General features: G+C 44.4%; 1 protein-coding gene across 1 annotated transcript in view; it reads left to right on the top strand.

The window, feature by feature from the left end:
- lrp2b (low density lipoprotein receptor-related protein 2b) overlaps window positions 1-26,178 on the top strand; it is a 31,707-nt gene extending 5,529 nt beyond the window's left edge. The window contains exons 14-81 of the mRNA XM_069518079.1: window positions 30-232; window positions 308-448; window positions 573-782; window positions 911-1,103; window positions 1,509-1,634; window positions 1,762-1,892; window positions 2,097-2,234; window positions 2,510-2,788; window positions 2,880-3,119; window positions 3,244-3,366; window positions 3,546-3,662; window positions 3,940-4,317; window positions 4,551-4,796; window positions 4,879-5,087; window positions 5,182-5,366; window positions 5,477-5,705; window positions 5,842-6,019; window positions 6,353-6,481; window positions 6,825-6,991; window positions 7,114-7,257; window positions 7,443-7,552; window positions 7,700-7,877; window positions 8,026-8,239; window positions 8,861-9,097; window positions 9,212-9,403; window positions 9,580-10,052; window positions 10,275-10,722; window positions 10,836-11,001; window positions 11,128-11,286; window positions 11,385-11,674; window positions 11,937-12,140; window positions 12,231-12,473; window positions 12,630-12,755; window positions 12,854-12,973; window positions 13,341-13,472; window positions 13,582-13,783; window positions 13,891-14,186; window positions 14,349-14,865; window positions 14,965-15,120; window positions 15,201-15,371; window positions 15,462-15,685; window positions 15,769-15,946; window positions 16,070-16,266; window positions 16,376-16,621; window positions 17,060-17,188; window positions 17,390-17,509; window positions 17,676-17,792; window positions 17,881-17,997; window positions 18,309-18,446; window positions 18,732-18,854; window positions 19,687-19,815; window positions 20,226-20,357; window positions 20,552-20,677; window positions 20,962-21,105; window positions 21,194-21,359; window positions 21,456-21,584; window positions 21,857-22,077; window positions 22,232-22,414; window positions 22,640-22,759; window positions 22,855-22,942; window positions 23,028-23,092; window positions 23,188-23,341; window positions 23,518-23,605; window positions 23,730-23,855; window positions 24,027-24,116; window positions 24,415-24,498; window positions 24,592-24,645; window positions 25,182-26,178. Coding sequence (XP_069374180.1) covers window positions 30-232; window positions 308-448; window positions 573-782; window positions 911-1,103; window positions 1,509-1,634; window positions 1,762-1,892; window positions 2,097-2,234; window positions 2,510-2,788; window positions 2,880-3,119; window positions 3,244-3,366; window positions 3,546-3,662; window positions 3,940-4,317; window positions 4,551-4,796; window positions 4,879-5,087; window positions 5,182-5,366; window positions 5,477-5,705; window positions 5,842-6,019; window positions 6,353-6,481; window positions 6,825-6,991; window positions 7,114-7,257; window positions 7,443-7,552; window positions 7,700-7,877; window positions 8,026-8,239; window positions 8,861-9,097; window positions 9,212-9,403; window positions 9,580-10,052; window positions 10,275-10,722; window positions 10,836-11,001; window positions 11,128-11,286; window positions 11,385-11,674; window positions 11,937-12,140; window positions 12,231-12,473; window positions 12,630-12,755; window positions 12,854-12,973; window positions 13,341-13,472; window positions 13,582-13,783; window positions 13,891-14,186; window positions 14,349-14,865; window positions 14,965-15,120; window positions 15,201-15,371; window positions 15,462-15,685; window positions 15,769-15,946; window positions 16,070-16,266; window positions 16,376-16,621; window positions 17,060-17,188; window positions 17,390-17,509; window positions 17,676-17,792; window positions 17,881-17,997; window positions 18,309-18,446; window positions 18,732-18,854; window positions 19,687-19,815; window positions 20,226-20,357; window positions 20,552-20,677; window positions 20,962-21,105; window positions 21,194-21,359; window positions 21,456-21,584; window positions 21,857-22,077; window positions 22,232-22,414; window positions 22,640-22,759; window positions 22,855-22,942; window positions 23,028-23,092; window positions 23,188-23,341; window positions 23,518-23,605; window positions 23,730-23,855; window positions 24,027-24,116; window positions 24,415-24,498; window positions 24,592-24,645; window positions 25,182-25,220 — 12,127 coding nt within the window. The 3' untranslated portion in view covers window positions 25,221-26,178. The remainder of the gene's footprint in view (window positions 1-29; window positions 233-307; window positions 449-572; window positions 783-910; window positions 1,104-1,508; window positions 1,635-1,761; window positions 1,893-2,096; window positions 2,235-2,509; window positions 2,789-2,879; window positions 3,120-3,243; window positions 3,367-3,545; window positions 3,663-3,939; window positions 4,318-4,550; window positions 4,797-4,878; window positions 5,088-5,181; window positions 5,367-5,476; window positions 5,706-5,841; window positions 6,020-6,352; window positions 6,482-6,824; window positions 6,992-7,113; window positions 7,258-7,442; window positions 7,553-7,699; window positions 7,878-8,025; window positions 8,240-8,860; window positions 9,098-9,211; window positions 9,404-9,579; window positions 10,053-10,274; window positions 10,723-10,835; window positions 11,002-11,127; window positions 11,287-11,384; window positions 11,675-11,936; window positions 12,141-12,230; window positions 12,474-12,629; window positions 12,756-12,853; window positions 12,974-13,340; window positions 13,473-13,581; window positions 13,784-13,890; window positions 14,187-14,348; window positions 14,866-14,964; window positions 15,121-15,200; window positions 15,372-15,461; window positions 15,686-15,768; window positions 15,947-16,069; window positions 16,267-16,375; window positions 16,622-17,059; window positions 17,189-17,389; window positions 17,510-17,675; window positions 17,793-17,880; window positions 17,998-18,308; window positions 18,447-18,731; window positions 18,855-19,686; window positions 19,816-20,225; window positions 20,358-20,551; window positions 20,678-20,961; window positions 21,106-21,193; window positions 21,360-21,455; window positions 21,585-21,856; window positions 22,078-22,231; window positions 22,415-22,639; window positions 22,760-22,854; window positions 22,943-23,027; window positions 23,093-23,187; window positions 23,342-23,517; window positions 23,606-23,729; window positions 23,856-24,026; window positions 24,117-24,414; window positions 24,499-24,591; window positions 24,646-25,181) is intronic.
- Window positions 26,179-27,216: the final 1,038 nt, after the last annotated feature.

The raw sequence follows: 27,216 nt of genomic DNA, 5'->3' as shown, positions 1-27,216 counted from the left end.
TGGCCACTCTTTGGTGTTGCTGTTTCCAGGAAAATTGTTCTAAATGGTGGAACCCAGGCTCCTCATCCTTTTGGAATTGCTGTGTTTGAAAACCACGTCTTCTTCACTGACTGGACCAAGATGGGTTTGGTGAGAGCCAACCGCTTCAATGGCAGCAACCCATCACTTCTTTATCGTACCGCACAGAACCCGGGTCATGTTGTTGTCTCACACCCTGTCCTGCAACCTGTTGGTAAGGATCTCTAACGGAAAAAGGTGTTTCTTGTTCAATGTTCACTGGAATGACCACACCTGTCGTGTCTTGCAGTGATGAACCCATGCGGCAGACACAATGGAGGCTGTCAGCACATTTGTGTCTTGAGTCACCGCTCCGACAATGATGGCCTTGGCTTCCGCTGCAAGTGTCGCCATGGTTACGACCTTCAGCTCGACCGTCGGACCTGCTTTAGTAAGTTTTCTTTTGATTTAAATGATAATGTACATTGTTATACAATATCTTCCCTTCTCTTAAATATGATTACACTTAGAGAGTCTGATTACCTGCCAGTAACCACTGCCACTCTTTTAAACAGAGGTGAAGGACTACCTGTTGTTGGTCACCTCTCTTGCGGTGCGAGGAATCCCACTGAACGTTTCCCTCCAGGAGGACCTCACCCTGCCCCTCCACGGGCTTGGAAGTTCATTCTCTGGCTCTGCTGTAGAGTTTGACGGCAACGAGGAAACAATTTTCTACAATGACAGATCCAAAGGACTTGTCTATAAGTCAAGCCTCAATGGCACAGGTGAGTTTTTATTACATACGTGTAATGAAATTCCAATGCTTAAAACCCCTCAATGCTAAAAGCTACACATTCTTTTCATCATCCTTTAGGCGCATCTCACTGTTCTGATTTTCTTTATGCATTCTCAGTCCAACAGATTTTGACAGGCTACAGAGTGGGAACAATTGATGCCATGGCTTATGACTGGACCTCCAATGTTTTGTTTTGGACCACAAGCTCCTACAGGTCGGTGGTGGCCTTTAATGTCAAAGACAAATCCAGACGAGATATTGTGACTGGACTGAGGAACCCAAAGGGAATTGCAGTGCATCCTAGTGCTGGGTGAGTGCCCAAATCTATCAGGTGTATATACCAGAGAATGATCGGGACAGGCAGGGAATCACACAGTACAGCACATTCTCTGGTTTACAACCTCTGTTCTTAAACATTTCAGTCTTGTAATGGACGCACATACGTACCTTTCACTTACTTTGCATTTTATTCCATTTATTTTTTATTTTTACTGTACACCATTTCAATAATTTAGATTGCTTCTACTCTAGGGAAAAGTTAATAATGGTAATTGTATTTTATTTGTATGGCCCACTAAAGATCAATTGTAGTTGTAACACAATAAAGCTCTGTGTTTAGGTTATAATCAATTAATCTGGATTAAGTGATTTTATTAAATTATTACATCAAGATGAACAAATCTGTCCTCTAACTTGTCTCCTCACATGTTGACAGCTACTTGTTCTGGTCTGACTGGTACCGTCCAGCCGTCATCATGAGAGGCTTCACTGATGGCAGCAATGCTGTTCCTCTGGTCAACACGACACTGGGATGGCCATACGGGCTCTCTGTGGACTATGTGTAAGGTTAACAGTGAAGCATTGATCGATTCCTGCAAATGATTTAGAGCAAGAAATATTATAACGTATTTTGATTGGACTATTCCGTTAGATTAACTCATGAATTACTTGTGATTGGTCTTTGACAGGATGGACAGGGTGTACTGGGTCGATTCCCTCTTGGAGCAGATTGGTCACATTGGCATCGAAGGCCATGACAGACAGGTGTTTACCAATATCGGCCAGATCACTCAACCCTACTCCTTGACTATTTACTCAGGTGGGATTTTATAATTTCTCTGCTACTTTTGTCACAGTGAAACTAAACTTTATTACCAAAAAATTCGGGAAAATTCCTCAACTGTCTTTATTGTTAGAATACCTGCGTCTTGACCAAACTAGTGGTGAACAAGGGGTTAAAATAATAAATAACTGTAATACAGCTCACAGTGTCTTCTATTCTAATCTTCTATTTTTGACATAGATTACCTGTATGTGTCTGACACACGGACCAGAGCAATATTCGAGATGAGGAAGAGGGACGGAGGAGGAAGCATCATGATCCGACAAGGAGTCACCGGGATAATGAATGTTAAGGCCTACACAGCCGACCTTCACAGCAGTAAGTTCACACACTGGAGTCTAACACTTCCTTCCTACAGTAACTGACGGTAAGTAAAGGCCACAATTGTGACAGGTTAGATAACTGAGAACATGAACTGGATCAAGATGATGTGACTTCTATTAAACAGTGGATCATTTACAAAATGAGATCATATCCATATTGCATTTGTCAAACAATGACTGCAGGGTCAGGGTCTTAGTTGAGCAAGTGAGTCGGACGGATATCACAATCTATAAAACCCACTGACTGCAACTTTATCATCCTCCCGACAGCTTTAACCAGCCGGTGCAATGTGGTGACCAATGGGCGCTGCAGCCACTTCTGTTTCCCAACCCCCTCCTTCAGTCGAGTGTGTGGCTGTCCATACGGCATGAAACTGGAGGCCAATCAGAGGGACTGCATCAAGGACGATTCTGTAGTCCCACCTGACAACATCTGTGGTGACTACGCCTTCGAGTGTGATGAAGGGCGTTGCCGGCCCAACTCCTACCGCTGTGATGGGATCTTTGACTGCATAGATAAGACTGATGAGGCCAACTGCACAGATACAGGTGGACATCTGAAAAACCTTATGAGGCTTATGAGAATTATTGAGGAAGCAATTGTATTAATTCAACCACCTGCTTCTCATGTCTTTACCAGGAGCGACCTGCTCTCCACAAGCGTTCACCTGCGACAATCGGCACTGTATTCTGCCCAGCTGGCGTTGTGATGGCATGGATGACTGCGGCGATGGATCTGATGAAAATAACTGTCCCACTCATCTTCCTACCACTTGTACAGCCGACTTCTTTACCTGCGATAACAGCAGGTGTATTTCTAAACTGTGGTTGTGTGACGGTGACAATGACTGTGGTGATGGCTCTGATGAACAAAACTGCAGTAAGTCTGTGGCCGTCAGTCCATTATCATTCTGTCTTCATGAGATTGCACCTCATGTAATTCTACACATATAATTATCTTTTTGAATATACTGAAAAAAAGCTGTTATATCTGTGACTGGCAGACTCAGCCATCACTACATGCCCCCCTGCCTACTTCCTGTGTCCCGACCACCGCTGCATCTACAACTCCTATGTCTGCGATGGAGACCAAGACTGCCTTGATGGCTCTGATGAGCTAAACTGTGGTAGGAATCACTATAACTTCCTTGTTTGTGTTGATCGTTTGTGTAAAACAAAACACTTCCTCATTGAGCCAAATGGATTCATATTAGGGCTTGATATGAAATATATTTGCTGCTGCACAGAGATACGTTTGTGTTTACTTATGTTTTCCCTCTTATTTTTCATTCTTCTACGGTTTAAGAATTTTCCTGTGCCTCCTATGAGTTTGCCTGTGCCAGCGGGGACCAGTGTGTCAATACGAGATATCGGTGTGATGGGGTGTTTGACTGCAGAGACCATTCTGATGAACGAGACTGCCGTAAGCTGACAACGCTGACTTTAGCTTTATATTCAAAAAGTTATTATGCAAATTGTGTTTTTAGTGATTGTTAATTATTACCATTATTACTAACAATTACCCTTTATCTTCATTTTATTGGTTGGTCTTGTCACAAGAATTTGATTAATATGAACCAATGAAAATGCAATTTGATGCATATTACACATCTGTCTTGTTTTTCAGCTTTCTGCCTCTGTAAATTACTGAAATGTTTGACTGCAGTTTCAGTCACTTTAAATGTCTTTGGACCCGACAGCCACTCGAGGACCAGGCCTCTGCCACAGTGATGAATTCCAGTGCCAGGCCGATGGCTTCTGCGTTCCAGACGAGTGGGAGTGTGACGGCCATCCGGACTGTGAGGACGGATCAGACGAACACAACTCTTGCCCACCTGTCACTTGCAACTCCCATTACTTCCAGTGTACCAACAAAATGTGTATCCCAACAAGTTGGCTGTGCGATGGCGACAATGACTGTCGTGACATGAGCGATGAACAGAACTGCCCCACCCCTCCTTTTAGTTGTCCATCTGGACAGTGGCAGTGCCCCACTGACCTGGTCTGCATAGAACTGGACAAGGTGTGCAACGGACAGAGGGACTGCCCCAATGGAGCAGACGAGTCACCAATCTGCAGTGAGTTTTAGAAATATCATGTCTTGCATTATGTCATCCCATCAAGACAAACAACCAGAAAGAGATGCAAAATAACAATAGAGAGAGACCGAACAAGATGCAAAATCAGGCGTAAAACAATAAAAATGGTTACAGAGGTGCAAAATGACCTCAAAAAGACAAAAATACAGAAAATCCTCAACAATAAATGCAGCCTGATGCCCACTAATTCAATTCTATGTCATTTCATGAAGACCAAGATGATTGTGTGTTGAACAACGGGGGCTGCAGTCATGACTGTGTCCAAGGACCTTTTGGGGCTCAGTGCACCTGTCCTCCAGGACTTCAACTCAACGACACCAAGAACTGTGAGGACATCAACGAATGTCTGATCCCCGGTTTCTGCAGCCAGCAGTGCTACAACGAGAGAGGAAGCTTCCGGTGCTACTGCTCAGATGGTTACCTCCTTGAGCCCGATGGACGCACCTGCAAAGCTGCAGGTAAACAAAAAACATCACAATTCAGTAAATGTAGCAGTTAGACAAGATTCTGGAATGAAACATTATATTTTTTGGCCTTTAGATCCGCTAGCAGCTCTACTCCTGGTTTCAAAGCGTAGCCAGATAATCGCCAACCGGATCAATTTGAGACCACCCCTGATACATCCATTGATAAGTGGTTCAAGCATAGTGACCGTGGACTTTGATCGTGTGACCTCCAAAATCTACTGGGCAGACGCCTCACAGAAGAAGATATGGTGTTCCAACCAGAATGGCACCGACAGACAGGAAGTGAGAGAAATGCTCATACAGATGTTTTCAATCAAAACTGTGATATTCTTTTCATGGCCGAGATTAAATATGTCTGCCACGTCTGTTATTCTAGGTATTCTCCACTGGTTTAATGGTGCCAGAGAGTGTAGCTGTGGACTGGGTGGGTCGGAACCTTTATTGGACCGACTCTGTCATGGAGAACATTGAGGTGTCCACTCTAGATGGTCGCTTCCGCAAAGTCCTCCTCACTAAGAATGTCACCAGCCCCCGGGGATTAGTTCTGGACCCTCGCAACTAGTAAAACACGATTTTGTACTTTTTAAAATATATATAATTTACAGCTTCAGATTAATTTATGAAATCTTGTCTTTCAACCCTCTTGAGTAATAAACTCTAATTCCTCCCAGCACCAACCTGATGTTCTGGTCAGACTGGGGTCAGAATCCAAGAATCGAGCGGGCTGACATGAATGGAGCCATGAGACGGGTCATCGTCAGCACAAAGCTCTACTGGCCCAACGGCCTGGCCCTGGACTACACCACACGCAGGGTCTACTTTGCAGATGCCTACCTCAAATATATTGACTACTGTGACTATGATGGCAACAACCGGCAACAGGTCATGGCGAGTGACCTGGTGGGTTTAGTTCAATTCCGTTATTTAGGAAAAAAAAAAAGTGAAATTTCACTAATTGATGTAAATGAAATGATAGATCGAAGTAATGAAAAACAAGTCTTAAAAACCGTCTTTGTGCTTCCCCACCTCACTCCAGGTTCTCCAGCACCCACACGGCATGACCGTCTTCGAGGACAGCATCTATTGGTCCGATCGCTACACCAACAAAGTGATGAGGACGAACAAGTTCCACGGTGGCAACGTCACCACTCTGATGAACAATGTCTTCCAACCCATGGGCATCGTTATGGATCATCCCATCAAACAACCCACTGGTAATTTTCAATCAAACAGAAAATCTAATTTACTCACTTGTAGTTTTCTTTATTGTATTAACATGTTGTGTGTTGATGTCGTGGAGGAAGTTAAAAACTCTGTCTTACCTGTGATCAGTTAGAAACAGTGAGAAAATCGTTGAATCTATTTTCATATTTTCTTATCACAGAGTAAAATACATTTTACTGTATCATGGGCTGCTGAAAAGGTTTTGAATAAACTAAAGAACTCTGGTCATGAGCATAAACAGCAGCAGGCACTATAGCTAAGAACAAATGATCGTGTATGCAGAAAAAGTCGGATTGAAGGTGACATTGTGGTTTTGTATTTAGCCGTCAACCCATGCAGGGAACACCTGTGCAGTCAGCTGTGCCTGCTGTCGGGCCTGAGACCCAGGTACTACACCTGCCACTGTCAGTCAGGCTGGAAGCTGGACACTGATAGACGCACATGTATCAAAGGTGAGTCACTTTTACTTTTTATCAAATGACAATGAAGTTCACTTTTACTTTGACATTTCCTCATCTGGCAGATGCTTTTAGTCAAATTGACTTCCAGCTGTGGGGCAACACACAATCCAACCAGCTACTTCATTATAATAACATTTAATTCAAATCATGTATCTTGTATGTTTCGACTCACAATGCACATACATTGTACAACTGCAAGCCTCAGTTTAAAAACAGTTGGAGAATGATGATAGACAGTCTTATCCCTGCCTGAGGAATGTTTGTTACACCCTCTAATCCCTTTGTGTGAGAATTGTCTTCCTCTCAACATGTGTGCTCCTTTTTCCCGTTCAAGATGACACTCCCTTCTTGATGGTGGTGAGAGACTCAGTGATTATTGGCGTCCCTCTGGACCCCGCTGACCCCTCAAACAATGCAATGGCCCCAGTGTCAGGCATCAGCCAGGGGCGGGACATCGACTTTGACGACCAGGAGCAATATGTCTACTGGGTGCAGGCCACTGTAAGTGGAGGTGTTAAATTAAAACTCTGGATTCTGGAACTAGACGTTCTATGACATATAACGAATTGGCTTTTACACAAGGATGCTTTCATTAACTGTGTCTGATTTTGCTCTAATATCAGGGTTCTATATGGCGAGTGCAAACCAGTGGTACCAACAGGTCGGAGTTTGCTCCAGCGGCTCTCATGGGCTCACCATCTGGTCTGGCTTTTGATTGGATAAGCCGGATAATGTATTACTCCAATCCCACTGTTAAAACCATCGAGGTAAGCACTTTTTGAGATGAGAGTCGAGCCCGTTGTTGCCAGAACTACCCTCATATGTCAAGGTTGGACAAAATTACAAGATGTGTATTTATTTTGCTTATTGAAACCGGCATAGTATCTCTCTTTTTTCAGTTTTTCTTTTTTCATTGTGCAAGAGAATTCACAAAATTTAACAATTCACTTAGGTAATCCGTGTCGATGGAAACCAACACTATAGGAAGACACTCATCACCTCCACTGGCAAACCTGAGGGAGTGGGAGAACCCATTGGAATAGCTCTGGATCCAGCCCGAGGGTAAAGCATCCGTCCACTGAGAAAAACAAACCTATAACAACCTATTTGTTGACTTATTTAAATTAAATGGACAAAAAGACTTGAAGTAAATGATTGAGGATGTTCAGTTGTTTCTCGTATTTACACTCTCCAATCTTGTCCCTGCAGGAAATTGTTTTGGACAGACAAGGGTTCTGACAATGGAGTTCCTCCTAAGGTCGGCAGCTCAGACATGGACGGAGGAAACCTCAGGAACCTCTACACGGGCAACATGGCAAACATAGGATTCATCGCTGCTGACATCTCTGGCAGAAAACTGTACTGGGGTGTAGCAGGCTCTGGGGTGGTATGTACAAATAATGGACGAATAATTAGTATTAGCTGTCTTTTACTATTGTCTATTCTTGCTTTAGTTTAAAGAGTTTTCTTATTTTTTCATATTAACAATGGTCCTGCTTCAAATATTTTCAACAACCTCCTTTCTTTTTGCCCAGATCGAAAGTGGCACCATGGACGGAGTAGCCCGGGTGACGGTGGTCAGTGGTCTGTCCCATCCTTGGGGGCTGACGATCTACCAGAACCACCTCTACTACACAGACCTGGACTACGAGGTCATTGAGAGGGTGGACAAGGACACCGGTGCCAACATGGTGGTGATGAGGAGTGGCATGTCTGGTCTGCGTGCTCTCAAAGTGCACGCCAGAGACGGTACATGGATTCACTCATGTTTGATTCAGTTGTTGTTGTTGTCGTTGTCTGTCCTTGAGATTTTTGGTGCTCTCATCTTTCAAGCTGTTTATTATGCAACAGGTAATTACTGCCAGACTGCCAGTGAGGGAGTGAATAGGAGCTTAGTGTCCTCTTCAAGGACACCACACAGCAGAGTGACTCATGTTTCATATTTTAAGTGTAGCTTTTGTGTTCATATGGCCTTTAAAGTCCACATAGATTGTTTTCAGAAATGGAAGATTACACCTCTTTTAATCAAGATTAGAAACTGAAGTTTGTGTTCCTGTGTATATCATTCATCATTTATAGAATAAAAACAACTTGATAAAGGCTCAGATATTAATGATAAGAATTTTTAACTCTCAAGAAGATAAGCATCTGAGAATGTCAGGGAGACAGACAAAAGTATTGTTGTAAATCATTTCAAAGTTTAGATAATACAGGATTTTCTATTAAACACCACATACCATAGAAATGATAAGAACAGGATTAGGATAATGTCAGATATGATGTGTTTGAGGGCTGTTTGGCTGTCCAAGTAAAGTTATTTGGTTATTATTATTATCATAGTTATTATTTTGTCTTTTATTATCCACTCAGACTCCGCAGGGACCACCAATGCCTGCAGTTCCAACAATGGGGGCTGTCCTCACCTCTGTCTTCCCAAACCAGACAACCAAAAGACCTGTGCCTGCACCACAGGCTTTAACCCCTCTCAAGATGGCTCCCGCTGTGAACAGTTTGAATCATTCGCCATCATTTCCACCCCAAAGTTCATCCGTGGCTTCCACATAAACAGCTCAGACCACTCTGAGGCAATGGTTCCTGTTGGTGGACGTATGTTGACTTCATATTATTATTCTGCCTCCTGCATATTATACCACCTGTTAGTTTCTGGCTATAAATTATCCCAACATAAGTTAAAACAACTAATATTTTCCTCTTTTGCAGCTTCCTACTCCATTAAGGACAAACTGGACCTCCATATTGAATCTGGCTTTATTTTCTGGACTGACAGTACCACCTCCACCTCATACAGAGGCATCTTCCAAGCAAAAACAGATGGGGGCAGATACAGCAATGTCATCACCTCTGGTCTCGGAACAAGAGGCATTCAGGGCCTCGCAATAGATTGGATTGCAGGTATGAAGCCACTCATCCATCCAACCATCCCTTTATTCATCCATTACCTTTACAATGGGGCAAAACATTTGTAACATATTTGATCCTATTAACATATTTTAGCCAGTCAGTCACTATAGCTGCTTGCTCTGATATTAACATTCTCTTCATTCCCTCTTGGCCTTTCACTTCTTCAGGTAACTTATACTTCAGCAATGCCTTTGACAGCGAGACCTACCTGGAAGTGCTTGCAATCAACACCACCTACAGAATGATTCTTCTCAAGTCCTCCCAGGATCAACCCCGTGACCTGGCCGTCAGCCCCAAGCTTCGCTACCTCTTCTGGACTGACGGCGGCCAGACACCTAAAATTGAGCGAGCTCTGCTGGATGGCACCAACCGCACGGTGTTGGCATCAGAGAGCCTGGCTTCACCTCGCGGCCTCACCATTGATTACACTAACGACTTCCTCTATTGGACAGATGATGTTCTTGATATGATCTCTCGTATGGCCACAGATGGGACACAGAGACAGATTGTCAGGTACGGCAGTCGTTATCCATCTCCCACAGGCTTGGCTATATTTGGAAACTACATGCTGTGGGTGGATAAGAAGCTGGGGAAGCTCTTCCAGGCCAGTAAAGACCCAGCCAATACCGACCAGCCAGAGGTAGGATTCAAATTAGACTAAAAAATGTGCTGTTTTGTATTTAGTAGTATTTAGTGGCATTGTATCAGTTTTGTCCATATCTAAAAGGTAATGCAGTAGGATATAACAAGAGAAATACAATGACATCATCAAGAGTCAATTCAGGACATTTGACAATCCTGTTGCTATTGTTCTATTCCTGTATTACTGAATAAAAAACATTATTATTTGTAATTTATCCAGGTCATACGAGACAGTCTTGATGGGCTCATGGACGTGGCCATATTTGATGCTCATGTCCAGCCCACATCTGCCAACCAGGTCGGTTTTAACCCATGTCAAGAAGATAATGGACGCTGCCAGCAGCTCTGCTTCGCCATCCCAGGCCAGGAGAAACCAAAATGTGGCTGTGCACATGGGTCACTCCTTAGCAATGGAGTAACATGTGGTTATGGCCTGGATGAGTTTCTAATTTTCACCACAGACTACACACTGAGTACCCTGAGGTTAGACCCTGCAGACCACAGCACTCCCTATCCAGAAGTGAACTTGGGCTACAACACAATGGCACTGGATTATGACTTCAAGGAGAAGCGGATTTTCTTCACCCAGTATATGGGGATTGGGCGAAGCAGGATTGGCTACATCACTACAACATCCATCACCAGCCCACCGGTCAATGTAGCTACAAGTGAGTTAAGCATTGCTTGTTGCTGTATTCACATTGATCTATCGGACCCAGTCTGTTTCTGTTTTCTGTCTCTAATTATAACTGTATCCTCACCTCTATGTTATATTGCACAGATTTGGATGATCCAGAGGGACTGGCCTATGATTGGGTCAACAAGCGTCTCTACTTTACTGACTACAATACACGTAATGTCCAGTCCATTGGGGTGGATGGGATGAATCGCTCCATCATCGCCCATGCAAATCGTCCCAGAGGCATCATTGTCGACCCCTGCTATGGGTAAAAGCAACCGATTATTATATCACTACCAAATATCCACAGACTCGAGATGGTTCTCAGGTATTAAAGGTGAGTAAGCATCATTTAAGTATGGGATCCCTTTCCTCACCTTCTCTTTCTGCCTAGTTACCTTTACTGGACTGACTGGGGCTTCCCAGCGAAGATCGAAAGGGCCACACTGGGTGGAAACTTCCGTACAGATATCATCAACAGCAGCCTGACAACACCCAGTAGCCTGTCTCTGGATTATAAAGAAAGGATGCTCTACTGGGCTGACAGTTCATTGTATGTCCATTCTTTTATAAATACTGTGCTGCAGCAGAATCCATACAGCTCAGATTTTAGTTTTGACAATTTCTTTTCTCCCTTTGTCCTTCCCACAGAGACAAGATAGAACGGTCTACTCTGACTGGTGAGAACCGACAAGTGATCATGCAGGGGGTCCAGTACCCGTACTCCATGACTGTCTTCCAGCAGGACATTTTCTGGACTGACTGGAATGAGAGAGGCATCTTCAGGGCTGGAAAGGACGACGGCTCTGGCTTAACAGTGATGGCCCAGGACCTGCAGTACCGACCAAACAACATCCATGTTTATGCTGCATCCAAGCAGGAGAGCTGCAACAGCTCCTGTCAGCAGTTCAACGGAGGCTGCAGTCATGTCTGTGTTCCTGGTAAGAGACAACCAGGGTGGAAGGAAACACATATAACTGGCACATATAACTAAGTAAAGGCTCATTTATACTCAACATAAGATACACCTTCTGCATTCAATGTAAGGATGCATGGAAATATGATTTCATCGTTGAAATGGACAGAAATCTCTTTACATACATAAAGGGAGCATAAATATGTTTTAAGACTTCAGTGAGAGAACTCTGACCATCCTAAACAATACACACAATCAGTTATTAAATTCCCTCACCTCTCCTGCAGGTCCACTGGGTCCAGAGTGCCAGTGTCCTCATCAGGGAAATTGGTACCTTGCCAACAACGGCAAAGACTGTATCAAAGACATCGGGAAACGCTGTCAGCCAGAGCAGTTCACCTGCCTCAATGGTAACTGCATCTCATCTCGATGGAAGTGCGACGGCTACAATGACTGCCGCGATAACTCGGACGAGCAGGAGAGAGTGTGTGGTAAGACTGGAAGTTTAATCTAACTTTGAACAGCACAGCAGCGTTGATTGGACAGATAGATGTAGCTTGTCTGTCGTTCCTCCTGTGCAGCCTTCCACACCTGCTCAGCAATGGACTTTACCTGCGACAATGGGCGCTGTCTGCCGCTCAGCTACGCCTGTGACTACACAGATGACTGTGGGGACAACAGTGATGAGAGGGGCTGCCCTTTCCCCACATGTAACCCCAACACAGAGTTCACCTGTGGCAACGGACGCTGCATCAGCGCAGCATTTGTCTGTGACGGCCACAACGACTGCAGGGACAATGCCACCTCTGACGAAATCAACTGCCGTGAGTAATGATAAGGCAGATCTCAACATCAGATAGTTGAATATCATGGTTGCAATTGGCACCTTCCACAAGTGACTCTATGTTATTAAATAAGAGGCATATGTACTGTAATATATATCTTCTACTGACCCTGTATTCCTCCCCTGCCCTCCTCAGCTGACAGGACGTGTCCTTCTGGTCAGGTGAAGTGTGACACAACCAACATCTGCATTTACCCCGAAAGTCTGTGTGACGGCTACAACAACTGTGGAGACAACAGTGATGAGAATCCTCTGTTCTGTGGTAAGTTGAACACCGGGAATTAGTTTTGCTGCCACGAGAAGCTCATGCTTCATGAGTCTAAATCTACAAAACTGCACGTGTGTGTCACTCTACTGCAGCGGATCGCACATGCTCTCCTGACCAGTTCCGCTGCGATGGAGGGAAGTGTATCCCTCAGTCTTGGGTGTGTGACTTTACCAGAGACTGCACTGATGGGACAGATGAACCTCCAAGTTGTGGTGAGTTTAAAAGTTAGTTTTTAGTTAAAAGGTACAAAATTAATTCAAATAGCATATTCTTAGTCTTGGTAGTTTGACCGGACTCATTTGCTTTTGTCTTTCTTGTCGCCATTCATTAGTTTTATCCACACATTTTAATATGTCTAGTATGTTTTCTGTATGTGTAAGAAGTAAGTTAATAGCAGCTATGTATCCATATTCAATCTGATGTTTAGAGTTCAATATTTCTTGAACATACAATAATCATATAAAACTAAATTAATAGTATTTAACTGTGTTTTACTGAACTTGCAACAATCAAACCAGTGATCACTGTCTATATTTTGTCAATGCTGCTTTAAAGTTGTCTTTGTCTGTTCCTGTGCAGAGGACCAGATCAGGACATGCAGCACCGGCCAGTTCACTTGTACCAATGGAAACTGCATCCCCCAGTCAATGGTCTGTGATGGCAACAGTGACTGTTGGGACAATAGTGATGAGGCTGCTGAACTACAGTGTGGTGAGATAGAATTTGATGATCTGTGTACTTTGTTAGAGGCTAGGTTCATAGCATATAAATCCTCTATTCCCCAAAGACCCTCCTCATTCTCTCTCTCTGTCCCCTACAGGACAACGTACCTGCAGTTCCAACCAGTTCACCTGCCCAACCTGGCAGCCCGGCCACCCACGCTGTGTGCCCATAAGCTTTGTGTGTGATGGGGAGAAAGATTGTGCCAATGCGGCAGATGAGCTCCAGAACTGCCCCAATCGGACCTGCCACTTGAACGAGTTTGCCTGTTCAAATGGACTTTGCATCTTTCTTCCCTTCCAGTAAGTAGGAATTGTGTGTGAATTGATCATAAATAAAATATTTCTTTACCAGTCTGGAATCTAATTTTCTTGTCACTTAATCTGAGTGAATTTCTCCTCCTCTCCAGCTGTGACCGTGTGAACGACTGCGGGGACGGTAGCGATGAGTTGGGCTGTACTTACGACACATGCAAGAGTAATCAGTTCACCTGTGGCAACGGAGCGTGCATCCCCGCCTCCTTCACCTGCGATGGCGAGAGCGACTGTACAGATGGCTCAGATGAAGAGGACAGCTTGTGCATCACGCCACAGCCCACCTGTGCTCCCCAACAGTACATGTGCAAGTCAGGCGAGTGTATCGACAACAACAAGGTGTGCAACGGAATGAAGGACTGCCAGGACAACAGCGACGAAAAAGGCTGTGGTGAGAGAGATAGAAATGTGACAGTGATGATGGATGTAAATTAATGGGAGTGTCTCTCACAAACAAAAGGATTTCTTTCCAAACCAGAATAGGTTTTGACTTGTTTATGATTATTAGTCTTGTTTCTGTATCAATCTGCATTTCTTTCTTCGTTCTTTTCAGGAGTCAACGAGTGCAGAAACCCCTCAGTCCACCAGTGTGCCCAGGTCTGCACCGACACCGTCACCAGTTACTACTGCTCCTGCCACCCTGGTTACCAACTCATGCCGGACGGCAAAGCTTGCGAGGACCTCAACGAGTGTCTAAGAACACCAGCCGTCTGCAGCCAGATCTGTGAGAACTCTGTTGGCTCGTACCACTGCAAATGTGCCCCAGGGTACATCCGTGAGGCAGATGGTCGCACCTGTCGTCAGAACAGCGGCATTGCCCCGTACCTGTTGTACAGTAATCGCTACTACATCCGCAATTTGACCACAGATGGGTCACAACTGAGTATAGTCCTGCAGGGGCTGTCGAATGCGGTGGCATTAGATTTCGATCACTATGAGAAGAGGCTTTATTGGCTGGATGCAGGGGCAGGAAAGATTGAGAGGATGCGCTTTGACGGGACTGACAGGGAGACAGTGATTGAAGAAGACATTAGAGGAGCTGAAGGCATCGCGATCGACTGGGTGGGCAGGTGAGTGAAGCGGAAGAAACTTAATGTTAAAGATGCTCTTGTTGTTGACTGAAACAAGGCTTCAGGGATGTTAATGGAAACTTTCTCTGTCTGCTGCAGGAAGTTGTACTGGGTGGATGGTTATTACGCCTCACTTCATGTAATGGAGCTGGATGGGCGTTACCAAAAGAAGCTGCTGTCAGGGGAGTTCACAGATGGAAATACTACTTACATCATCAGCCGACCTCGTGCTGTAGTCGTCAACCCTAAATATGGGTAGAAACACGCATTTACTTTTTCTTGACATACTACGTGATCCCACATTGTCCATTCTGATCATGGCTTTTGTTTCTCAGGTGGCTGTACTGGACCGATTGGGCTGACGCAGCATATATCGGCAGAGTCGGCATGGACGGAAGCAACGTCAGCGCCATCATCACAACCAAGCTGGAGTGGCCTAACGCCCTAACCGTCGACTACACCACCAACAAGATCTTCTTTGCTGATTCACACCTTAACTTCCTGGAGTGAGTTAAGAGACACAGACAGGAGTCCATGTTGAATGTAGCTCTGGATTTCTCCACCGTGCACCAATCACTCACTGTGTCAACCTTCAGCTTTGCAGATATGGACGGCCAGAACCGACACCGGGCCATTGCCGGTTCTCTTCCTCATGTCTTTGCCGTTTCCCTGTTTGAGGACTGGGTCTATTGGACAGACTGGAACACACACACGGTGGAGAAGGCCCACAAGTACACCGGCGAGCAGCGCACAGTCATGGGGAACAACACACATCGACCCTATGACATTCATGTCTACCACCCCTACAGGCAGCCTCGGAGTATGGAAATTACAACTGTACATGTTTATAATCCTAAAGTGATTATTGGTGGTTTCTTTATTTTTAATTATTTCACTTCCAAGGTGAAAACCCCTGCTCCTCCCATCACCTGACCTGCAGTCATCTGTGTCTGATCGCACCTGGTGGGCAACAAGCTTCCTGCGAGTGTCCCGATCACTTCATCGGCCTCTCGGTGGGCTTCAAGATCCAGTGTGTCGCTGACTGCAGCAGCACCCAGTTCCGCTGTGGAGACAATGAGAGGTAACTATTCTCATCACGCAGTCCCTGATTTTAAACTCACACAAGCTTTTAGTTGCAAACATCGGTCACAGTTGTAGAATAAAGTTCAAATGTATTATGTATAACCTACTTTGTTGGTTTTAGGTGTGTGCCCATATGGTGGAAGTGTGACGGCCAGTCTGATTGTGGTGATGGCTCAGATGAACCTCAGACCTGCCCCCCCCGTCTCTGCCCTATTGGCCAATTCCAGTGTCAAGACGGTAACTGCACCTACCCTGGCTTCATCTGCGACGGCCACTCGGACTGCTCCGACAGCTCAGACGAGGATGCTGCTCTCTGCAGTAAGATAAATAACTTTGCTTTTGATTCATGAGGAATCATTCACAAAGTTCTATAGGCCTTGTCAGGAGAAGCCATCAACACTACTGAAGCTTCAGTCTTTCTCTGTAGGTGACCACAGATGCCAAGAAAACCAGTTCCAGTGTAAAAACAAGAGGTGCATCCCTGTGTCCTGGCATTGTGATGGAGTAGATGACTGTTCGGACGGCAGTGACGAGGACGCAGAGACCTGTGCCCAGAAAACCTGTCGACCGGGACAGTTCCAGTGTGCCAACGGGCTCTGCCTGCCGTCAAGCTACGTGTGTGATGCCCAGGACGACTGCGGAGACGGATCTGATGAACCGTATGAAACCTGCAGTAAGTTGGATTTTAGGGGTCGGACATTAAAACTGCAATAAAACAAGAAAGTTACACAATTCATTATTTAAACTGATGTTTCCACTTGAGCTTGGAGAGAGGTGTGATGTCTGATTTCATTTCGACTTGTGTTCATGAGGAAATAAGAAAAAAAGCTAAAACTGATGATGCCAGTGAACAGAGCCAATTTAAGACAGTTTAGATTTGTCATCAGTGTAAAGTCCAGGAAGCTTTCTGTTAGTCTTGTCTAAATTTAAGTGGCACAAGCTATTTATCTTTTCCACTGTCATCCTTCTTCCTTCTGCACATTGTCTTGTCTTGCTCCTCCTCATAAATTCTCAGCTCCTATGTTTTTGTAACATTTAGTTGTCATTTTCTGTGTCCGACTCAGCAGTCACACATCTTTCCTCATCTGTCTCTGTCTGTTTCTCCACTCAGGGGGTCCAGACTACAAGTGTGACCCAGACACTGAGTTCTCCTGCAAGACAAACTACCGCTGCATTCCTCAGTGGGCCCGCTGCGACGGCACCAACGACTGCATCGACAACAGCGATGAGCAAGGCTGCGGTCAGTGGTGGCACATTTGTTATGTTGTGAGAGAGTCTGAACTACAGGAGACATATGATGCTTCTTCAGTTTAACTTTCCTCATGTGTGTTTTATAGTTATGAGCCCAAAGTCCTGTCCCTCACAGAAAACACTGATCCTGAAGCTCCTGAAACAAATGGACGAAACTTTCAGTTTCTTTCTGACCTTGTCTCTCTTACAGAGGAGGTGACCTGTGATCCTCTGGGAGATTTCCGGTGTGACAACCACCGCTGTGTTCCCATCCGCTGGCAGTGTGACGGCAGCAATGACTGTGGGGACGGCTCAGACGAGAGGAACTGCCGTGAGTGTGACATTTTTCACCTCGATCCAAACAAACACAGATGTCCACCTGAGTTACAAAACTATTTTCATCAGGTCTTCTTTGAAATTCGAAAAGTTGTAAACAGTAACACCACATCCTGCTCCCACACTGAAGATACATGTGTGTCTGTGATTTCGGTCCACAGAGCCAAGGCCCTGCTCTGAAAGTGAGTTTCGATGTGACAACGCACAGTGCATCTCTGGAAACTGGGTGTGTGACCATGACAACGACTGTGGGGACAACTCGGACGAACGAGACTGTGGTGAGCATGATGCAGCACACAAATAAACAGCATGTTGTCACAAACAACACGCGCACACACCTATGTTAACGTCCTGGCTCTCTTCCAGATTTGCAGACCTGTCGCCCGGGTTTCTTCCAGTGTGACTCGGGTCATTGTCTCCCTGCTGCTCTGCAGTGCGATGGCCGGCCTGATTGTCAGGACCTGTCAGATGAGACCAGCTGCCGTGAGTTAACAACATGAAAACTAATGGCAAACTGCCTGCAGCATCATACGGCCCTTCTAATGAGCTTCTGTGCATTTCTACACGTCTGTGGTCTTGAATTGTTTAAGGGTCAAATTTTAATGATGTCTAAAATTTGCTGTAGTAGAGCACAAACATTTTTGTCGATTCTGTGGATCTTATAACCATCACACCGTTCAGCTCCCAGGTGTCAATGTTTGTACCTCGATGACACTGAAGAAAGACCATGTCGTACAAGTCACTACAGAAAGGTGGACAAAAGTAATTAACCAAATTTTCCTCCACCCTGACAGCTACTCGTTACCCAGGGGGCCGTTGGTGTCCCCCCAGCCAGTTCGAGTGTGCGAACCATCTGTGTGTGAGCCAGGGCTGGGTGTGTGACGGCATCGACGACTGCGGGGACCGCTCAGACGAACAGCTCAGTTTGTGCTGTGAGAGTCATTTTGTTTAATTCTTATTTCATCATCATTGATCCATTTAACCACGATACAGTTCCAACCTTAATCCAAACTAATGAACTTAATCTGGGGATTGAGAAAACATTAAGAGGATTTTAATGTTGTCTCAGACATTTTTTCTCTCTTCAGCTTTGTAACTGCTTCCCCCATTAAATCATCTTCATAATTAACTCAACTAAGATTAATAGCAGTTGTGTATTTTTATGTTGTATCCCCTCAGAGATTAGTCTCAACTCAGAATTGTGTTTGTTTGACCAGTGAACATCACCTGTGAGATGCCGTCCAGGTTCCGTTGTGCCAACGGCTATTGTGTCTACTCTGGCGTACTGTGCAACCAGAAGGACGACTGCGGAGACGGCAGCGACGAGAGCGAAGAAATCTGTACGAGCCTCACACACTCATCACGATCTGGCACGAATTGGTAGAACTTTGGTTCAAGCATAAAGTTGGTCTTGTATATAGAAAAAAAAGTGGAAGACAAACTGCAACACGAGGAAAGAAGCAGAAATGAAGACACAAGCACACACACATATAAATATATATGTTGTGTGTAGTAACGTACAATAGATTTAGTTTATGTTTTCTCCCTTTTCGAACAAAGCATAATCAGGTTTATTATATGTTTGGCTACAACTCGTGCTCCAGTAATCATCAGTTTCAGGGCTCACCAGGGATTAGTCAGAGCAACGCTAAAGCCTCAGTGAGGGACAGTGACACGGGGAATTCCGAAATGGCATCAGTGTCGCTACAGGACACAAATCCTGAAGCATACAAGGGCTGAGGAAATGGTCTGTTGTATGGAATTGTTACACAATCAGCTTAAACATCAATCAGCAAATAGAGAGGAGATTATATAGTTAAAATCAGAGCAGAGGTGGACATTGAAATCCATTTGTTTTCTAAGCAGGAGACAGTAAAGACAGAGCGGAGACGCCTTCAGGTGAATTAGTAATTCAGTGGATGTTATTCAGCACGTTGTCATTCACACTTTCTCTTTTATTGTTTATTTGACAGTTGGGGGTCGAAGAGCGAAACCGACAAATCTCTTAATTCAATCTTAGAATAGTGGAGGCGGACATGTTTCTACAACACATATATATATATATATATATATATATATATATATATATATACATATTACATATATAATATACCCACTCAACCTTCCCTGCATATTAGCGTTGATGACTCATTGTAATTGGGTCCCTCTCAGGCCGTGAGCCCACGCGACCGCCCTGCACGCTGGAAGAGTTCAAATGCACCAACGGAAACTGTGTGGCTCTGCAGTACGTGTGTGACCACAACGACAACTGTGGGGACCGCACCGATGAGTTAGGCTGCAGTAAGTAACGCAACAGAAAAACAAATTCACCAACCGGCAATATTCTGTGTTTAATGAAGTTTTAATTTTAAAAAGTCTGATTTTAAATTGTTGAAAGACTGTGAATCATTTTGAGTAACTAAAATTTAACTGTACAGATATCCCCTTTAATGGGATCTTGTTTTCCAAAGCTCAGATTTACAAGATTCTGTTTATTTCTAAACCATTTTCGTTTAATGCCACTTTGTAGGTGAACAGAAATATATAGTTTTTTACTTCTGGTTTTATGACGACACACTGAAGCAAATCATTTGGGGCAGATTATTAGATTATGCTCAGTGGGTGAATAATTCTGTCCGTGTAAACACAGTAAGCAGGTCTTAAATGAGGCTCCAGACAGAGACGGGTTTAAATGTGTTGTCTGGCTTCAGATTTTGGCCACGATCGTAACTGTGAGGAGAAACTGTGCCAGCACGAGTGCACCAACCTGAACGGCACCGGCTTCATCTGCTCCTGCCGACCTGGATACAGAGTGGACCCTGACAGCACCTACACCTGCCTGGGTACACACACACACACACACACACACACACACACACACACACACACACACACACACACACACACACACACACACACACACACACAAACACAACATTATTCCAGTTAAAGATCCGTTGGGCAAAACTGTGGAGCCACGTCAGTCAGATCTGCAGAGGAGCACAAACATAACCAGAGGTTTCCTTTTCTCTTTCAGACATCAATGAATGTGAGGTGTATGGCACCTGTCCTCAGATCTGCAAGAACACCAAAGGTGGCTACGACTGTGAGTGTGCGCCCGGATACAGGAGAGTCGGCAACGGCAACATGTGCGAGGCTGAAGGTGAGAAAAATGCTAACTGAGTCCAAGTAGACGGCTGTATGTGTATATATCTAGACTATGAGATCATGACTTCAGTTCTCACTTGATTTGTAAGGTCACCAAACATTTTCCGAAGGAGTTTATGTTCCCATGCTCTAGTTTCAAGTCACTACAACATGTGTGATAGTCTTTTTGTCGATTATGGTCCCAGTCAAAGTTTTGGAACTGCAGCTCACAACCCAGTGGTTGACGTCACAGTGGGTTGCCACTTGAGGAAAGAATATATACACGTCTGTTCCTTTCAGGAGCGACTCCCCTGCTGCTTCTACCGGAGAACATTCGTATCCGGAGGTTCAACCTGCAGACGGAGGCCTACCACGACTTCCTCCAAGAGGAGGAGCGGATCATGGCTCTGGACTACGACTGGGACCACAACAACACTGGACTCAGTGAGACGCACACGGACTGATATCAGTTAACAACAAAGGCCCTTAGTTTGAAACACACTTGTAATGGATCATAAATCTTGTTTGTCAGGTGTGGTTTACTTCACGGTGGCCAGTAAGGACTCTGTGGCAGGAGCCATCAGGAGAGCGTACATCCCTTCAGTGGATGATGGCAGTAACAACATCGGTGCTGCCGTCGACCTCGGCATCAAATACATCACCAGACCAGATGGCATCGCCGTGGACTGGGTGGGCAGGTTCGTTTTGCACGGACCCGACTGAAGTAGATTCACTTCTCTGGTTAAAATGCAGCTTCTTAAGAGAGACCCGTGTTTTTTTTTTTCTCATGATAGGAACCTTTACTGGGCAGACTCCAGGTTGAAGCGGTTGGAGGTGGCCATGTTGGATGGACGCTACAGGAAGCACCTTGTGAAAACTGAATTAGGTCACCCATCTGCTGTGGCTGTCAACCCACGACTGGGGTAAGATGGACCAAGCATCCACTCCCGACTTTAAGGATTAACAGTTTTACACATGTACACTGAAAAATTACATATCTTGTTGAATTTCATGGAAATCCCTTCAACCTATTGTTGAGTTTTCTGATCTAAAGACATTCTGTGACATTTATATTTTTCTCCTCCCATGTAAATTCTACATTACATCAGATGTAACTGAGCATCTAGCTGCAATGATCCTCGACTGTATATCCCTTGTAGACTGTTCTACTGTAACTGCTGCCGTGTTTCCACAGGATGTTGTACTGGGCAGACCGCGGGGAAGCAGCCAAGATTGAGTGCTGCTGGCTGGACGGACAGGAGAGGAAAGTCCTGGTGGCAGACGGCCTGGGTTGGCCCACTGGACTGTCAATTGACTTCACCAACGGCGACAGAATCTACTGGTCCGACTCCAAGGAAAGCCACATCGAGTCGGTTCTGCCGTCAGGGGAGGACCGTAGAACGGCTGTTTACATAGGTGAGGGTTAGAAAGACGCCTGAGGTGAGATGATGAGAGTGAGACTGTGAGTGATGCATGATCTGTTAAGAGGAGAAACGAAGTGAAGAGGTAATGTAGATTCTTTTTCCATGTGGGATTCCGTTCACCGAGCTTCCTGTTGTCCCCTGTGTAGATGTGAGGAACCCCTTCAGTGTGAACGTGTTCGAGGACCATGTTTACTGGAGCACGCAGGAGAAAGGCGAGGTGTTCCGACAGGACAAGTTTGGCCGCGGAGCAAAGACCAAGCTGCTCACTGCTGGACCCTGGCTGACCCAGGTCTCTGTGTACCAGCAGCAGAGATACAACTCCATAGGCAGTAAGCTCGCCCACAGCACAGTATTTACACAAACTGCTCTGTACTACATTAATGTACATATGGTGCTTCTCTCGCTCATATGTCACCCTGATTAAATCCTCTTTGCATTTGGTTTTTTTCTCTGGATTACTAATTTGTCCATCTGGAAATTAATAATCATCTCTCTGGCTGCTGAGCGTTAAATATATATATTTAATGTTTGTTGTATTTTTCTTTTCTCTACAGTGAAGAATCCATGTAAGGGAACCTGCAGCCACCTGTGTTTGCTGCGACCGGGAGGTTACACGTGTGCCTGTCCCGAGGGAACCATCTTCATCCCCGGCAGTAACACCGAATGTGATGCTGGTAAAAAAACTAACAAACAAAAAAACCATTCCTTCTTTTCTGAAATTGTCATAAAAACATGGGGTCAAACTATACATTCACATGAAAACTTTCAGGATTTGATCCACCACCTACCATGCCTCCGCCATGTCAGTGTCAAAATGGAGGCACCTGCTACTTTGATGACAACAAGGCTCTCTGCAAGTAAGAGTGTTTTTTGCTTTTGGTCTGTTTCACCAGAGATTTGAAATTAAGACATAACCGTGACTGTTTGTATTTTAAATGACAGATGTCCTCCAGACTGGGGAGGAGAATACTGTCAGACAAACATATACGACGTGGTCGCGTCCACAAGTATGTTTGATTTCACAGCCACAAATACAACAAATATCACATGAAGTCGCTCAGTAACTGGTAAACTTCATCTGATCCTTGTTCCTCTGTCTCAGTTGGAATAGCCATCGGGGTGACAGTCGTGATTGTGCTTCTGCTCGTTGCTCTGGTCTACGCTTCCAGGAAGAAATCCAACCTGCTGGAGAGCCTGCGGAGCAACTTGCCCTCCATGCCCAGTATGCCCTCTTTTCCAAACCTGGCGAACTTCAGGTGAGATGGAGCCAGAAGAGGAGAGACACGATAGATGGTTATTTATGGTTATTCCAGCCAGAAACGAAATATCTGATATCTTGTGACATATCAACTATAATATGTTGGTATGTTACAATAATCTGTTAATAATCTGGGTCAGTGACGGACTGTGTGTGTGTGTTGATGATTTTCAGGAACGGTGCGAATCGAAATGCAGCGACAACGGAGGACAGTGAAACAATGATGAATTCAAAGGTGGCCGGCAGCACAACCACCATTCAGGTCAAACCATTTCATCAACTGGCCGTGATACACGCTCATTGAAGCACTGTGTAATGTAATCTTTATCGAGTGACCTTTATTACGTCCGTTACGTAGTTATTTATTTGTTGTTCTCTGACGACAGGTTCCTTCTATGTCCATGTTGGACACTGAGGGGAACAATTTTGAGAACCCGGCGTACGAAGCTGGAGAAGCAGTCGCCTCCAGCAGCAGAGGGACGGTCTCCTCCGCTCCTGGTGGAACAAACAAGGTCTATAAATAGAAATTACTCTCGGCCGCATTTCGCTGCTACGTTGATACTTTCGATATAAACTCCCTGAACTCTTTGTGCCTGATGTAATGTGTTTTATCATGTCACTGAAGAAGAAGTTTATTATCTTGACATATTTAGGTTTGTTGAGTCTTGTGTTTCCTTCCTCAGGGGAACATTGAAAATCCGTTGTTTATGGAAGACGTTCATATTGTGAATGAGCCCAAGAGGACTGCAAGCAAACCTGCTGTTGACAGAAAGGTTTGTTGTTTCATACAGATATAATGTTTTCAGAGGCACATGCGTGCAGGCTTGATTTCCCCCTGCAGCGGCCACAGGTTCGATTCCGGACCTAGCCCTTTGCTGCATGTCTTCCCCGCTCTCACTCCTCCTTTCGTCCTTAGCTCTACCCTGTCAAATGAAAATCTTTAAATAATGTCTTTCACATCTCACAACTCAAGGCTTTTGATTCTGAGATATTAAACCACGTTGAAGAAAATGCAGAGGATATAAAATCGTATTTGACAAAATCCCTTCTTCTTCTTTGTGTCCATTTCAGGAGACGTTTGAGAACCCAGCATACGGCTCACAGAAAGGTGATGTTGACGTCAGGTCTGCACAACCTGCAGCTTCAAGTGTACAGGTAACCATGGATACATTATCACATGCCCTGAATATTCACAATATGCAAGTAAAGGTCTGAAGTTAAATATCTAATTTCTTCTTTTCCCCGCAGTTTGACTTGACTGGAGAAGACAGTTTTGTGTCTTTCAGAAATCCCACGTACGCGGTGAGTACAGAGCGACAATGAGAAAAAAGAGTGAGGAGGTGAACAGGCGGCTGAAAGTGTCTCTGAACACTGTCTGTTGTTCTCGATTTCAAAGTGTTTGAGCTTTGTACAACATGAAAGTCACAAAGTCTTTGAGGCGATTCACAGCTTTCAGGGATCGTTTTGTACGTTATGGAAAATTTCAGGTCAGGAACATGACAGGTCAGGACAGACTTTAACTGATCAAGATAGAAAGATATCTTCCCACCTATGGCCTGAATATACATTGCACAATGTAGTTATATATATATGCATATCCTATTTGATACATCTAGAATTATCATTTTTTAATTCTGTTTATTGTTATGAATTATAAATATAAGGCAGGAGTGATTTCCTGAGTCTCTGTCTGAAGGTTTCTCCTGTTTTACGCAGGACGTGTGTGAGGCCTTGTTCATTAATGTCTGTAGTTTTCTCTCCTCTGCCACGTCCTCCACCCACAGACCAGGTCAGTCCACGTCATCATGTTTTTATTAATCACTGTGATCTCCCAACAGGAGCAAACACGAGCCATCGCTCCTGACTATGACGTTTGACGTCACATCTTCATCAGAGATTAGACTGGACCACGTTTTCAAGACTGAAACCTCATTGTTTAAATAAATCAGTTCGACCATCCACACATTTCAAACGCTGACAGACCTGGAACCACTTAGACAAGATTGTTTGTAAAAGAAAAATGTATTTTGTATCAAATTCGACCTTAACTTTGATTTCAGTGGAGTTGTTAGTGTAAAAAAGACCAAATCATATAAATGATCTTAATGTGACTAATATGAGTCACTTATTCCTTCGCCAAGGCCCAACGGACAACAGACAAAATATTTTCTATTTCGATCTGCACCAAATGGCATAAATATCACTCCCCTAAATAAGACTGATTCCTTTTCACCAAAATCTTTGAATTATTCTTTGAGAAAGGAAAATGTTAAAAAAAAATCTGCAGTGTTAAAGAAAAATATTGATCTGGAGCCTCACCAGAATTGAACGGCTTCTTCTTCGAGTCATGTCAAACACCTAAAACTTAATTCCATGGAAATCAGTTGTGTGTTTTTTGTGTAATCCTGCTAACAAACAGACAAACGCAGATTTAAACAGGACCTCCTTGGCGGAGGTGAGAAGTGACTGAAAACTTGTACATGCTGTATCTATGATTAACTTTGTTTTGTATCTTTTTCTGAATTCTGATTGATGTTAGTTTGAATATTAAAACTGCCACTATCATCACTGCGTGTGTGTGTTTTTGTTGAGTGACAGTATAATGACGGACTGTAAATGTAATGACATTTGACTCTAAAGTTCCAGATTTTGTGCCCTTTGGATCAGACTAAGCTCCTGAGGAAGAACATTTCATTTGATTAAATGAACATCCGAGCTTTCTGCTGTGACGTGATGTCCGGCAGGTGCAAAACGTATCACAGGGAGTTGATCTGTCATCACGACGCTCCCACCGGTGTAATCCACTGAGAGGACCCTGATCCACTGAGCCGAGACCGAAGGCTTCTTCATCATCATCATCATGCATCTAATCACACAGAGACGCACTTGAAACCACGACGATGCTGCGTCTGAACACATCACACTCTCTTTGAGGAAGGAACAACTAGGCCAGCCAACCAGGAGACAACAGAGAAGTGACGAGGAAAGCAAACAAGTGGCGGACAGACGTGGAAACAAGAGATAGAAAGCTGTGATCAGTTTGTTTCTGTGTTTGTGACTCACAGTTTTTATTACACTCAACGAGGCCTCTCATGACCATCAGCCAGAACATGCACTTCACCATCCCCTGACACACACACACACACACACACACACACACACACACACACACACACACACACACACACACACACACACACACACACACACACACAGAGGGAGGAGGTGGAGAGGGATGGATGCATTTGAGAGGGGCGGGTCCAGGGGGCGTGCAGCCTGCAGCATGTGTGCTCACAGTGTGGCGTTCATTGACTATCAGAAATCACAGAGATAATTAAACAATGGATTTCACACGATTCCTCAATGAATAGAAAAATAATTAGTTCATTGGGAATCCTTCATTTAAGACCGAAATTTAATCCTGGACTTTTAGTTTGTAGTGAGATGAGTTAGTTGTATTTGGTTGAATGACAAGGAAATATTAGAAATGGCGTGTTTATAATATTCACAGACCAGAGCTGGATTAACCTCGTGGATGGATGGATGGTTTGAAGTGATGAATAAAGTCCTCTTGAATAATTGTTTTAAGAAATTCCTGATTTGAGGTTCTAACACTTGATAAAACTGTGATAATATAATTCTTAATAAATCATTTCTTTGCCTTTTCCAGAGCTTTTGACTGAATCCCACAGCCAATGAATGCAACTCTTATTTGTCTTCATAGGCCTCAGGTGTGGATGTTTTTGGTCCCTGTTATTATATATAAACCACAAACGTGCGAACGGTAATAAAGCAAATTCAGTGGGATTTCTTCACTGCAAATAAACCAGGTAGGATGAACACACACATTAAAACAACAACAAAAACACAAAA

Source organism: Paralichthys olivaceus, chromosome 21 (genome assembly GCF_024713975.1).
Source record: "Paralichthys olivaceus isolate ysfri-2021 chromosome 21, ASM2471397v2, whole genome shotgun sequence".
Lineage (NCBI taxonomy): Eukaryota > Metazoa > Chordata > Actinopteri > Pleuronectiformes > Paralichthyidae > Paralichthys > Paralichthys olivaceus.
The sequence above is the reverse complement of the archived record's forward strand: the minus strand, read 5'-3'. Positions and strand labels throughout refer to the sequence as shown.